Below are 13019 nucleotides of genomic sequence, written 5' to 3' on the forward strand. Positions count from 1 at the left end.
TTTGTCAAACTGGTCCAAGATTACTCTAGTTTGATAAACTGGTCCAAGATTACTCTAGTTTCTCAAACTGGTCCAAGATTACTATAGTTTGTCAAACTGGTCCAAGATTACTCTAATTTCTCAAACTGGTCCAAGATTACTCTAGTTTCTCAAACTGGTCCAAGATTACTCTAGTTTGATAAACTGGTCCAAGATTGTTATAGTTTGATAAACTGGTCCAAGATTACTATAGTTTGATAAACTGGTCCAAGATTACTATAGTTTGATAAACTGGTCCAAGATTGTTATAGTTTCATAAACTGGTCCAAGATTACTCTAGTTTGTCAAACTGGTCCAAGATTACTCTAGTTTGTCAAACTGGTCCAAGATTACTATAGTTTGATAAACTGGTCCAAGATTACTATAGTTTGATAAACTGGTCCAAGATTACTCTAGTTTGTCAAACTGGTCCAAGATTACTATAGTTTGATAAACTGGTCCAAGATTGTTATAGTTTCATAAACTGGTCCAAGATAACTATAGTTTGTCAAACTGGTCCAAGATTACTCTAGTTTGTCAAACTGGTCCAAGATTACTCTAGTTTGTCAAACTGGTCCAAGATTACTCTAGTATGACAAACTGGTCCAGAGTTAAAGCTGTTTGTTAACTGGGTTCCAAGATTACTGCCATTCATCACATATTGTAATAATATTTATTTGCAACATATGGTATGGTTATAACAAGGTTAACACCTACCAGTAATTAGATTTTAATCAAGTGATAGGCAAAAGTCTCAAAGCTATCACTGATGGATGAGTTGTGTGCAATTTTCAATAATCAAAGGAAGTAATATACCAGAAACTATATATCTAATTCAGTCTTAATTCTGTCCTCATGTTTTTATTTTCATCTTTTTCAAAACAATATTATATTAAGTCGCTCTTTCATAATGGCTGATGAAATTGCAGGCCCACTATAGTACAGATCAAGGCCTGGCAAAATTTCATTTACCTGTCACTTTGAAAGCAGAAATTACTTTTTCCATGTAAAATACCAGCAGGAAGCAGTCACAGAACAAGTGGTGGGTAAAGATTAAATCCTGATAACTTGATATAAACCAATTAGATAGAGGTTCAGGTACTGTAGTAGTGTGTAAGCATATAATTACAATATTTGCTTGAGTCACATGAACTGTTTGCTTTATCTGGGTGCACCCTCTTGTGTTCCTGATCTTGCATATAAAGTGGATTGTCTTGCTGAAAATGTTCATCTACTAAACATACACCAACTCTACAGGTCTCAACTAAACAAGCTCCTCTAAACAGGCCTCACAGAAACAGGTCCATAATAAACAAGCTGCTACCAAACAGGCCTCACAGAAACAGACCCCTAATAAACAAGCTCCTAGGAACAAAACAGGCCTCTCAGAAACAGACCCCTAATAAACAAGCTCCTACAAAACAGGTTTCTATTAAACAGGTCCCTGCTGAACAGGCCTCTCAGAAACAGGCCCTTGATAAACAAGCTCCTACAAAACAGGTTTCTATTAAACAGGTCCCTGCTGAACAGGCCTCTCAGAAACAGGCCCTTGATAAACAAGCTCCTACAAAACAGGTTTCTATTAAACAGGTCCCTGCTGAACAGGCCTCTCAGAAACAGGCCCTTAATAAACAAGCTCCGACCAAACAGGTTTCTATTAAACAGGTCCCTGCTGAACAGGCCTCTCAGAAACAGGCCCTTGATAAACAAGCTCCTACAAAACAGGTTTCTATTAAACAGGTCCCTGCTGAACAGGCCTCTCAGAAACAGGCCCTTAATAAACAAGCTCCTACCAAACAGGTCTCTATGAAACCGGTTCCTACAAAACAAGCTACTCAGAAACAGACCTCTAATAAACACGCTCCTCTAAACAGGCCTCTCAGAAATAGGCTCCTAATAAACAAGCTGCCCAACAGGCTTCTCAGAAACAAGCCCATAATAAACAAGCTCCGACCAAACAGGCCTCTCAGAAACAGACCCCTTATAAACAAGCTCCTAGGAACAAAACAGGCCTCTCAGAAACAGACCCCTTATAAACAAGCTCCTAGGAACAAAACAGGCCTCTCAGAAACAGACCCCTTATAAACAAGCTCCGACCAAACAGGCCTCTCAGAAACAGACCCCTTATAAACAAGCTCCTAGGAACAAAACAGGCCTCTCAGAAACAGACCCCTTATAAACAATCTCCTAGGAACAAAACAGGCCTCTCAGAAACAGATCCCCTATAAACAATCTCCTGGGAACAAATCAGGCCTCTCAGTAACAGGTCACTATTAGACAGGTTACTGCTGCTAAATATGCCCCTGCAAAACAGGTACCTACTGAACAGGCTCTTTCAAAAGAGGTTTTACTGAACAAGCTCCTGTTAACAGGTGCCTGCTAAACACGCTTTACTGATGAGGTTCCAACTAAACAGGTTCCTGCTAACCAGTCTTCTAATGAAACAGACTTCTACTGAAGAGGTCCCTGCTAACCAGTTTTCTACTGGTACAGACTTCTACTGAAGAGGTTCCTGCTGAACAGGCCCCTGCTAAATGAATGAGGCTTCTAATGAACAATTTCCTGCTAACCAGTTTTCTACTGAAACAGACTTCTACTGAAGAGGTTCCTGCTGAACAGGCCCCTGCTAAATGAATGAGGCTTCTAATGAACAATTTCCTGCTAACCAGTTTTCTACTGGAACAGGCCTCCTCTAAAGATATCCTTATATCAAGGTCATAAAAGTCTTGAACTTGAAACCATTTTTGAAAGAATTTAAATTATATTTTATTTACATTAATAAGGAATTTACGTTTCAGGATGAACATGATTTTTATAGCATTATGTTAATTACTATCTTGTACTGTAAACTTAACTAGGACTTTAATGACAGTTTGTGTAATTCTATTGTCGTTTGCTAACTACAGTTTCTAAACTTATGTTTACTTAGTTTCAACTCACTGTATCACTGTCTATATATGGAAAGCTTAGGTTTTCGACTTCACTGGTTTGAATGATGTGAGCAGAAGTAAACAACCCATCTTATAAAAAGAGATGGTAGTATGTAATTTATATGAATATTTGTGAACCATCTTGACATTAAACTGTTTCTGTCTTTCTGTGATCTTGGGACATCTTTTTTAGTATTTTGATTACAGCACCCACAAAACAAGAATTTGAAATCATGACATTGTAGTATAAATCCTCCACTTATGATGTTCTGGCTATTTTGTATTTTTCTTCACACTTCTTCACATTCTGTAGGTAAACTGTGGCGAGGAGCACGATACTCGATAGCTGTCAGTTTATTTTTATGTTTGTCATGATAATAGCTCTTCTGAGCTAATGTTACATTTTTTATTGTATACGACAGAAAATTTCTTGTATCTTGTATCAGGAGAGCATTAGCCTTAAGATTCACAACCACAGGTGGAGATGCAAGGTGTATGTGTGTGTGTGTGTGATTTGACACTCCATACCCGCGACATTTTATTATATACCCCCTACCCACCACATCGAAGTAAGGGAGATATATGCTGCTTGGAGGAATTGTTTTTAGCAGAAATTTGGGTTGCCATGGTAACCAGATCACTGTAGACAAGTTTTGATGTAATGGCTGTAACTCATCTATCCTGTCATCAGTTTTATTGAAACTTGGTCAAGTGATGTAACTTATCATTGTTTGTAATTTGAAATATCAGGTGTTTCCAGAAACGTTGCAATGGAAACATGGTGAAGGCTACTGATTGGTCGAAATTGGGAAATTGTCCAATTGTGCTGAAAAGGGAAGCCATTTACAATGGTACCATTTTCAGAATCATTGTCATTTGGTTGCTATGGTAACCTTATCAGTCCAATGATTAGACATATCTTTTCCAAACTTCCCCTAATGTTGTTTACTGATTTCATTGAAACTATACAGGGATGTTAGGGACTGTGTAGATATGTAGCCTACATTTGACATGCTAGGTGTTCCAAAACCATTACCATGGAAACACATTTGCGACTCCTGATTGGTCAAAATTGAAATGTTATCTGAATAAGTTAAAAGTTGGTATAAAAAGGTTTAGGGGGTTAACAAATTCAATGAAAAAAATATGGTTGCCATGGTGACCAAATGAAGGCCTCTTCGAGGATTCGTGTTCGGACAACCCCACCTAAGCTGAGAAATTGACTGCTAAATGCTACGTTGGTAATGTCCAAGGGAAAGACTCTTTACCCCAATTAGTCTGGCTGCATATGGTGGGCTTCCTGGAAATTGTTCATTGATGTAGTCACCAGCATGGTGCCCCACACCTCATAATGATTAAAGGGGCCTGTAACAGTGTTTCTAAGGATGAAGGATTGTACAGTAGTATATTGTTGTAGTATGACAGCATACCCTAAAAGCCCTTATCCCTGAGAAACATTGTTACAAGCTACTGTAATAACCATTCTTTAGTATTAGTTAGATCTCACTGACTTTATATTTAATACAGATATCAATAAAGTATTGTGTTGATCATTTCAGATCATTGTATCCATGTTGTCAGTGCCTGCCATTTTCTACCGTCCTAAGGGTAGGGAAGAGGATTCAGATGCTGCGAGAGAAAAGTTTCAGGTTCCAGAGAGTGACCATCTGACCTTCCTCAACGTCTACGAACAGTGGAAACGAAATTCGTAAGTAAACATTAGAATCATTATGTCAATAATGTGTTGTATGTATGGTGTTGCAGACCACACATACAAGATAAAATGAAGCGTCTTTGATGTGTCTTCGTTTATTCTTCAATATCCACAGCTAATTCACAAAAAATATAAGAATATCTGTATTAGTTAATGTATAATAAAATGTGATTGTATCTGAAACAAAATTAAGTATCCAAATACTAATTCTTTAGAGGTACACAATAACTTCATAGCATATTCATTTCTCTGTGGTGTTTTTGACGATTCACTTCAGTCATTAACTGATGCATAAAGTTTATTACTACCTTGAATGGGTTCATATCTAAGTGTTGGAAGGTAAATTCATGGTAATTTATTTATCAAAAATTTTAAAAAAAGAAATAGAAAAAAATTTATTCACAGAAAAAAAATTATTCACAGAATCCTGTGTCTATGGTAGGTGTACAGGGAAACATTCACTCAGGGTATTTTTCTTCCAGTATTAAATTTGCTCTATATAGCAGTAGGTTTATGTACATACTTGACTAGCAAACATTTGTGACTTTTATAAGTGACTTGATGTGTTTTTAGCATACCAACATTAGGTAAGCTATTCAAATCACCCTGTGTTCATGGTCCACAGTCTATTCTTAAATCATTCTTGTTAATTCTTGAGAAGTACTAGCTGGGATCTTTCTTAAATTTCATGTAAAGTTTCCCATTGGTCCCAGTTACAGCCTTTGGATTTTGTGAGTGATCAGATATACAAAATAAAATAAATAACAAGAAATTGAAGTAGATTTGCTAATTCTTTTTCAGGTATTCAGCCTCCTGGTGCAATGAGCACTTCATTCATATCAAAGCCATGAGAAAGGTATGCAATAGTGTTTGGTTTGACTTAAAAATAATTAGGGGTTAAAATTCATCAGCTATTCTTCAGTTTAAAGGTACAAAATTATATATTATGTAGATCCTTGTTACCTGAAGTTTTGATGATCAGTATATAGTGAGTTTCATTTCACACCTCTAGATGACTAGATTTTTGCGTTAGTGTGGATTCCACCATTTTTTACATTTTGTCAATCTGTCAGTTTGAAATAATAAGAAATGTCTTGATTAATTTGCAGTACCTTGGTATACTTTTATACAGGTGTATAGGGCACTATTCAGTGTATTCTCAGTATACCACAACCTTTCTTCCATTGTGATTTTGTACAAGTTTTTTGAGTCCTGTGAATGTTGTTGGATCAATGTTAATAATGCCAAAAATTTACATATTTTTATACATTAATTAGTAAATAAACAGCACATATATTTCTTCATCAGCATTCAATCCAGTAAAGGACATTTTGACATGCCTTATCCTGTGGGCTAGACTTGAGGATTTACCTGTTACATCTAAGCATGCACATAAGCAACACAACTTGCAATATGAAAAAAACATAAGATCATCAGCTGCTTCATAATGAAGTCAGGAAACTTTAACAAAAATTGTGTGTAATAGGTGTCACCCTCTTATATATAAATACACATTCAAATGTAGTAGTGTACAGATTGTACAGTTATAAATTCAATAACCATATCGCAGTTACATTTGGTGACTTTGTGGCTGTGTTATTCAGTTAACACAAAGGGATATTTATAAAACTGTTGTGGCAATTAGTAGTATGTGAGTTTGATGTTACAACTAGTGCATTTAAGTGTAGGGAAATCTGTTCTGATAACATTGATGGAAATACCGGTGTTTGGTAGTAAAACCTGTGGCAATACAACCAAGTTGTCCTGTAATTAGCATATTTTTGTCTTCAACTTAAAGTCAAAGGTCATATAAGTGACATGTTTTCATCTTTCTACTGATTATTTAAGAGTCCACTTCATGATTTCTAAATGGCAAAGTGAAGAGCCCAACAGCTTACATATGTGATTAGCCATGAACAGCTGGATCTCTGGACTTCCTATTGCTGAACAGACTGAGAACTTCCCAATTTTTTATTGGTTAAAAAATTATCTTGACCTGCAAAAGATTATTTTAAGCGTTTATGTGGAAATACAAGTCTGAAATATTTAAAATGGTTTGAAAGTTGTATCATGGGAAATTTTTGGAATAATAAAAACATAAAAATTCCTTCTTCATTTGATAACGATATCCAGTTTAAGGCGTACAAGAACATTCTACATTTTTTGTAATAAAAGAAATGTCTTGATATCAACATTCTATTGTGCATTAAGATGAAGAGTTGATATCAACATTCTATTGTACATTAAGATGAAGATTTAATGTCAGACATTCTATCGTACATTAAGATGAAGACTTGATGTCTGACATTCTATCGTACATTAAGATGAACACTTGATGTCTGACATTCTTTTGTACATCAAGATTTAGAGCTAATGTCAGACATTCTAGTTTACATCAAGATGAAGTGTTAATGTATGATATTCTATCGAAATTATACACCGAGTTGTGCAGTTGATGTTTCTGTACATTAAGGTACGTGAAGTGCGCCAGCAGTTGAAGGAGATCATGGACCAGCAGAAAATGGAGCTCATCTCAACAGGCAATGATTGGGACATCGTAAGAAAGTGTATCTGTTCTTCCTACTTCCATCAGGCTGCTCGGCTTAAGGTTAGTTATCGGCCAACACTTTCCAGTAAAAAAACACTACATACAACGTTCAAACTATCTCTAACACACCTGATTCATAACTTTTCTATTGGTTTTCCAAGAATTCTAGATCAACAGGATTCTTTATTGTTGCTTTATTTACTTGAAATAATGATAATTAGATCAGAAAAATAAAATGTTACAAAGGTAAGCGTAAAACATACATATACAATATCTTGTCTGTTTCTTTTCATGTTTCAGTTTGAAAAATTATTGAAAATATGTCTCACACCCGTTAAAAGTTTTCTGGGACTTCATAAAGTACAGCATTGTATTTTTTTCACAATATATTTGTCAGAAAACTGTGTTATTTCACTACACACAAATATAGTGATAAATGATATTAAGATTACCAGTATATTGTAGGTCACTTTGATAAGCTCATCTGTCAGAGGATATGTGTGTCTTGAGTTTCTTGTAGGGTAAAACATGATGAGGCTTAACAATGTTGTTTTTACAGGGTATTGGAGAATACGTAAATGTGCGGACAGGGATGCCTTGTCACCTCCATCCAACCAGTGCCTTATTTGGTATGGGTTATACCCCAGACTATATTGTCTATCATGAACTCGTCATGACAGCCAAGGTATGTCGATTAGAGCTGAAATACCACATACCTTCTCTTAGGGTTATTTCTGCAGATTAAAGCAAAGGCTTAGGTCAAAATATTCTTGGTTAATTTTCCTTATCTCTGATCTAAATAGCTTCAACTTAACAAATCTCTTGTCAAAAATTCATGAAAACCTGAAAATGGCATTCAGTTATTTTCAGGATTGAAGAAATTATGAAGATTTTGCTTTGCTACTTCTGTACAATTATATCTCATCATTTCTTCCTATATATAATGTTTAAATCCTGATGGATATGATCATGGATTCAAACATTCTGTGCAGCATTTCAGTGTAAAGAACATAGGTTATAGAAATATTCAGGAAGCCGATGTCTTGCAGTACTGTAAGTTATATCATTTGTGTTTAATACAGGAATATATGCAGTGTGTGACGTCAGTAGATGGTCAGTGGTTAGCTGAGTTAGGACCAATGTTTTACAGTATCAAGGATCCTTCCAAAACTAGACAGGTATATAGAAATTTACACAATATCACCTTCCCACAATAGGTACACCAACTCAGACTGTATCACCTTCCCACCACAGGCAAACCTTCTCAAACAAAGTAACCATTCTCATACATGTAAACTAACTCAAACAATATCACCATTCTGTAACAGGCATACCAAATCAAAAAATATCACCTGCCTTTCACCTAAGTGTTTGATTCCTTGAATGGTTGTGAAAAGGTATGGGGTCACCTCCCCAACCACATGGGATTTCCCCATGTCCTCCAGTTTCCTCCAACAGTAACACCCCTTGCACAGTGCCATCCAGGCCAGCAAGAGTGAATATTTTAAGTTGGATTATTTTGTTTCACAATTGTAATAAGATAAATAAAGTTTGATTTCAAAGTTTAAGTACTCCTGCAATACCATCCTTGTACAATGGATACACAGACTGAAATATTATTACCATTATGAAGTAGGTACACAAACTCAAAATTGCTGTAAATAAATAAAGTTTAATCTTATAAACTGGTGTACTGACTCAATTATTATCAACCTTATGCAACAAGTTGATATTTTCAAAGAATATACGGTGTGTGAATTTACACAACTATTACCATTTCAAGACTGGTACATTATCTATATTCAACTAAACAAAATTTTCCTTTCAAAAGTAGTATATCAAGTTGAGTGAATTTTATTGTGTTTGTCAGGAAAGAAAAACAATAGTACATTATACATTGAATTGTAACTGACCTCTTTTATGTAAAGGGAGGAAATTGATACTATTTGTTATATAGTAATTAAGGAAATATTTTATAGGAAAGAAAGAAAGTTGCGGTTGAGGAAATGAATGCCATGGAGGAGGAAATGAGACGTGCTGAAGAATTGATTCGTGCTCGGAAAGAACACCAAGATGCTAAGAACCTGACTGGCAAAGGGTAAAGTATTTTTATAAGGCTATGATATCTGTTTTGACCATTTAAGATAAGGTCAGACATATTCTGTAAGACACTGGGTATTGATATTGTTTCTCCAAGCTTAAACAGATTTGAGACAATGTTATTTCAAAATAATGAAATATAATGTGTAATGTCCTCTCTCTCGGGAGAAAATCTCCCATGATGATATATTCTAGTGATGAATCGAGATTGTGGAAATTTAAGTGTAAGAAGTTGATTACTGTACATCAAGACCTTTTTTGTAATGATGGTTCCATTATTTCAGTACTAACATAGCTACACCCGGCCTGAGAGATCCTGGCACTCCTGCATACACGCCACGACGCACTCCAGCCAAGTTTGGTATTTGACATATCCAAACCTATTGTTCATGGAAACCCATCAGGTGTGCTTTTCAGGAATGCAGCATTACTAAAGTGACTAAAGTGATACATAGTGAAGAAGTGACTGCAAGCCTTCACTTGTATATAGGTGTAAAATGTCAAAGTCTGTATAGATGCTTTCAAATGTACAATAAAGGACTGACCATATCCTTTAGTATAAGAAAGTGTATCCTTTGGCCTTATGGAATTACTTCAAGGACACTTATTTTGATTTTGATGCTCCAGAAGACTGAATAGGGTCGATTGCAATGTACAACATTTCTGTTCAAAATAAAAATTGGCCGGATGAGTTTTTCTGGGCATGGGGACAATTTTGGATATTTTTATTTCTGAGAGAACAATTAATGTTCCCAGAATATTTTTCAGTAAACTACATGTAAATTAAGAATGCTACTAGAACCAAAGAAGTGAATTCATTCCAAGGGTAATTAATGTGCTACCTTTAATCATCTACCTGTGATGTTATGTGAAAATAAATCATCATTAATAGACTTCTAAATGAATCTTTTAATTGGCGTAAAAACTGATACTAGAACAATGTTTTAAGGTTCAGTATGGTATTACTAAATGTAATACTGGTAAATAACGCTATTGCTTATGAGACTAGGCTTATATAATTGTATAATGATTGTGTTGATTATAATGTGTTTCTCTGATTGACAATGATTTTTACCCATTTCATCCAGTTCTTCAGTAAAGAGTAATGCATCCAGCACATAGCTATATATTGTATTCCAAGACAGCTGGGTATCTTGAGCAGATTTCTGTACAAAATAGGGTTGACGTTTTCTCTCTAAACCCTGTCAGTTTGGATGGATTACAACACCATTTGCTACAGTATACTTTACCTAAACACCATTCTGTGTGGGAAATTTGCTACAGTAAATTCTATGTAAACACCATTCTGTGTGGGAAATTTGCTACAGTAAATTCTATGTAAACACCATTCTGTGTGTAAAGTGTGCTACAGTATACTCTGTGTAAACACCATTCTGTGTGGGAAATTTGCTACAGTAAATTCTATGTAAACACCATTCTGTGTGTAAAGTGTGCTACAGTATACTCTGTGTAAACACCATTCTGTGTGGGAAATTTGCTACAGTAAATTCTATGTAAACACCATTCTGTGTGGGAAATTTGCTACAGTAAATTCTATGTAAACACCATTCTGTGTGGGAAATTTGCTACAGTAAATTCTATGTAAACACCATTCTGTGTGTAAAGTGTGCTACAGTAAATTCTATGTAAACACCATTCTGTGTGTAAAGTGTGCTACAGTATACTCTGTGTAAACACCATTCTGAGTGTAAAGTTTCCTACTGTATACTCTGTGTAAACACCATTCTGTGTGTAAAATTTGCTACAGTACACTCTATGTAAACACCATTCTGTGTGTAAAGTTTTCTACAGTATACTCTATGTAAACACCATTCTGTGTGTAAAGTTTTCTACAGTATACATTATGTAAACACCATTCTGTGTGTAAAATTTGCTATTGAGCATACTTTAGGTAAACATCATTTTGTATGTTAAGGTTGTCAAGTTGTATATTTACAACATTTTGTATTTTGGTCAGAATGAAAATGTCAGAAAGGAATGATTGATTGTGTACCTAAACAAAGCTTATATTTTGTATTTCATTCCTTCTCTAGAAATTTTCTTTATACATAATAGTAGTTTCCTAGGGTGCCTATTTGTCAGATGTTGCCTGGTGCACAGTTTAGAAAGCAGGCAATAGTTCCATGTCTGTGGATATTTCTATTCTTTATTAATTGTCATATGATGTTGATCTTAAATCTGGAGTCTGGCAGTCATATTATGCTCCTGGTATAAAGAAGATATACATTATTCATATCATTGTGTGTAGAATCACTATTACAAATAATTTTATTTTCTGAAATGTGAAATAACTGGTTTTAGTTATATATTTTCACTAATGTTATCAAATCGTTCAGAATTACCCCAACAATTTTGATGTTTTTGTTTACGTTTGAAATGTGACATAAATGATTTGGATATATTGAAATTATTGTGCTCAATAAAGCACAGAATGACTACAATCAAAGTTTGTTGTATACATTTCTAATTTAACAATATCTATTTAAATAGCCTGTAGAGGATGATTCTCACACAAATGGTAGGTATATGTTATAACATATCTGTCATGTCACGGTTCACTATTTTTGTCGTTCTACCAAAAGCTGAAAACAAAAAGGATGTATTTTTCACACAAATCTTTAAAATACTCCGCAGTTCTGCCATCAGATTTGATTTTCAAATATCTCTTTTCCTTCCTTCCATCCTTAAATTGGCTGAAACTATAAAAAGACAGATCAACCATATGTACCACATCATTAAGAGCAGCATTCACTTCCTTATACATCACTTCCTGGGTAAATGTTAATAGCACTTGTTCATTCCTAAACTTAATGGTATAACATTGTGTAACAAAGTGAAATACACAGTATGATAAAACAGAAGTTGACTTACTTTGGACATTTCCTTCTCACTATTTGCTGGAATGCTGACATACTCACAAAATGTTGAGTGTTCTACATATTCCAGAAATAATTGTCTTGAAGTCAATCTATACATACAGACATTTAGTAGATGTATCAAAATTAGTCTTCTACTCGTAATATAACATGTCGAGAGAGACAATGGCTGGACCTGTGTGCTTGTCAGTATGAGTGGGATTTTAATATCAAATAAACAAATATTGGAAACATTACTGATTTGTTTTATATAATGATAGCTTTTCCTAAGTTCAATGTATTTGATCAGTACTAAAGGCTCATGCTGAAAAATAACTGCATGTAAAAAATAAAAAATGAAATTGTTGATCAGTATAAACATTATTAAATGATAATGGCTATTGATAACGGGTAAATGTTCCAGATTATCAAATCACAATATATCTGGGTTCTTTGCCCTTAATAATTCTTGTTATCGCTATTTCTTTAAAAGTATTGATTAATTTTTTTTCTCAAATTTTATATGAAGGTTTCATTTGGTCTAAATTTGTGCCGTGTTCATTTTGTGCTAATCAGCTAAACAAAATGGCTGACAGATGGCCATCTAGGATTTTCACAAAGTTTGTTATCGCTATTTTTAGAAATAATAGGTGAACCCAAATTTCTACTTCTACATGAGGGATTAAATAAGAGAATCTCAAACTAACGTGGTGGGGTGATTATTAAGATGTAAAAAATCTGTCTTTATCTTAAATTGAGTTAAATCGAACTATCTTTTCCCACTCAAAAACGAGACCGCGCTGAAATGTATGGGGAATAGTTGTCCATGCTGA

The 13019-nt window shown here is 34.7% G+C and overlaps 1 protein-coding gene across 1 annotated transcript in view; it reads left to right on the top strand.

Moving 5' to 3' along the window:
- Positions 1-12443, top strand: part of LOC132543612 (pre-mRNA-splicing factor ATP-dependent RNA helicase PRP16-like) — a 37027-nt gene extending 24584 nt beyond the window's left edge. Inside the window, exons 19-25 of the mRNA XM_060207126.1 lie at positions 4508-4656; positions 5464-5518; positions 7136-7270; positions 7770-7895; positions 8293-8388; positions 9190-9308; positions 9595-12443. Of these exons, the coding sequence (XP_060063109.1) occupies positions 4508-4656; positions 5464-5518; positions 7136-7270; positions 7770-7895; positions 8293-8388; positions 9190-9308; positions 9595-9679 (765 nt within the window). The 3' untranslated portion in view covers positions 9680-12443. The remainder of the gene's footprint in view (positions 1-4507; positions 4657-5463; positions 5519-7135; positions 7271-7769; positions 7896-8292; positions 8389-9189; positions 9309-9594) is intronic.
- Positions 12444-13019: the final 576 nt, after the last annotated feature.

The sequence above is a fragment of the Ylistrum balloti genome, unplaced genomic scaffold, assembly GCF_031769215.1.
Source record: "Ylistrum balloti isolate Yb309-2 unplaced genomic scaffold, AGI_CSIRO_Ybal_v1 Utg369760, whole genome shotgun sequence".
Classification (NCBI taxonomy): Eukaryota; Metazoa; Mollusca; class Bivalvia; order Pectinida; family Pectinidae; genus Ylistrum; species Ylistrum balloti.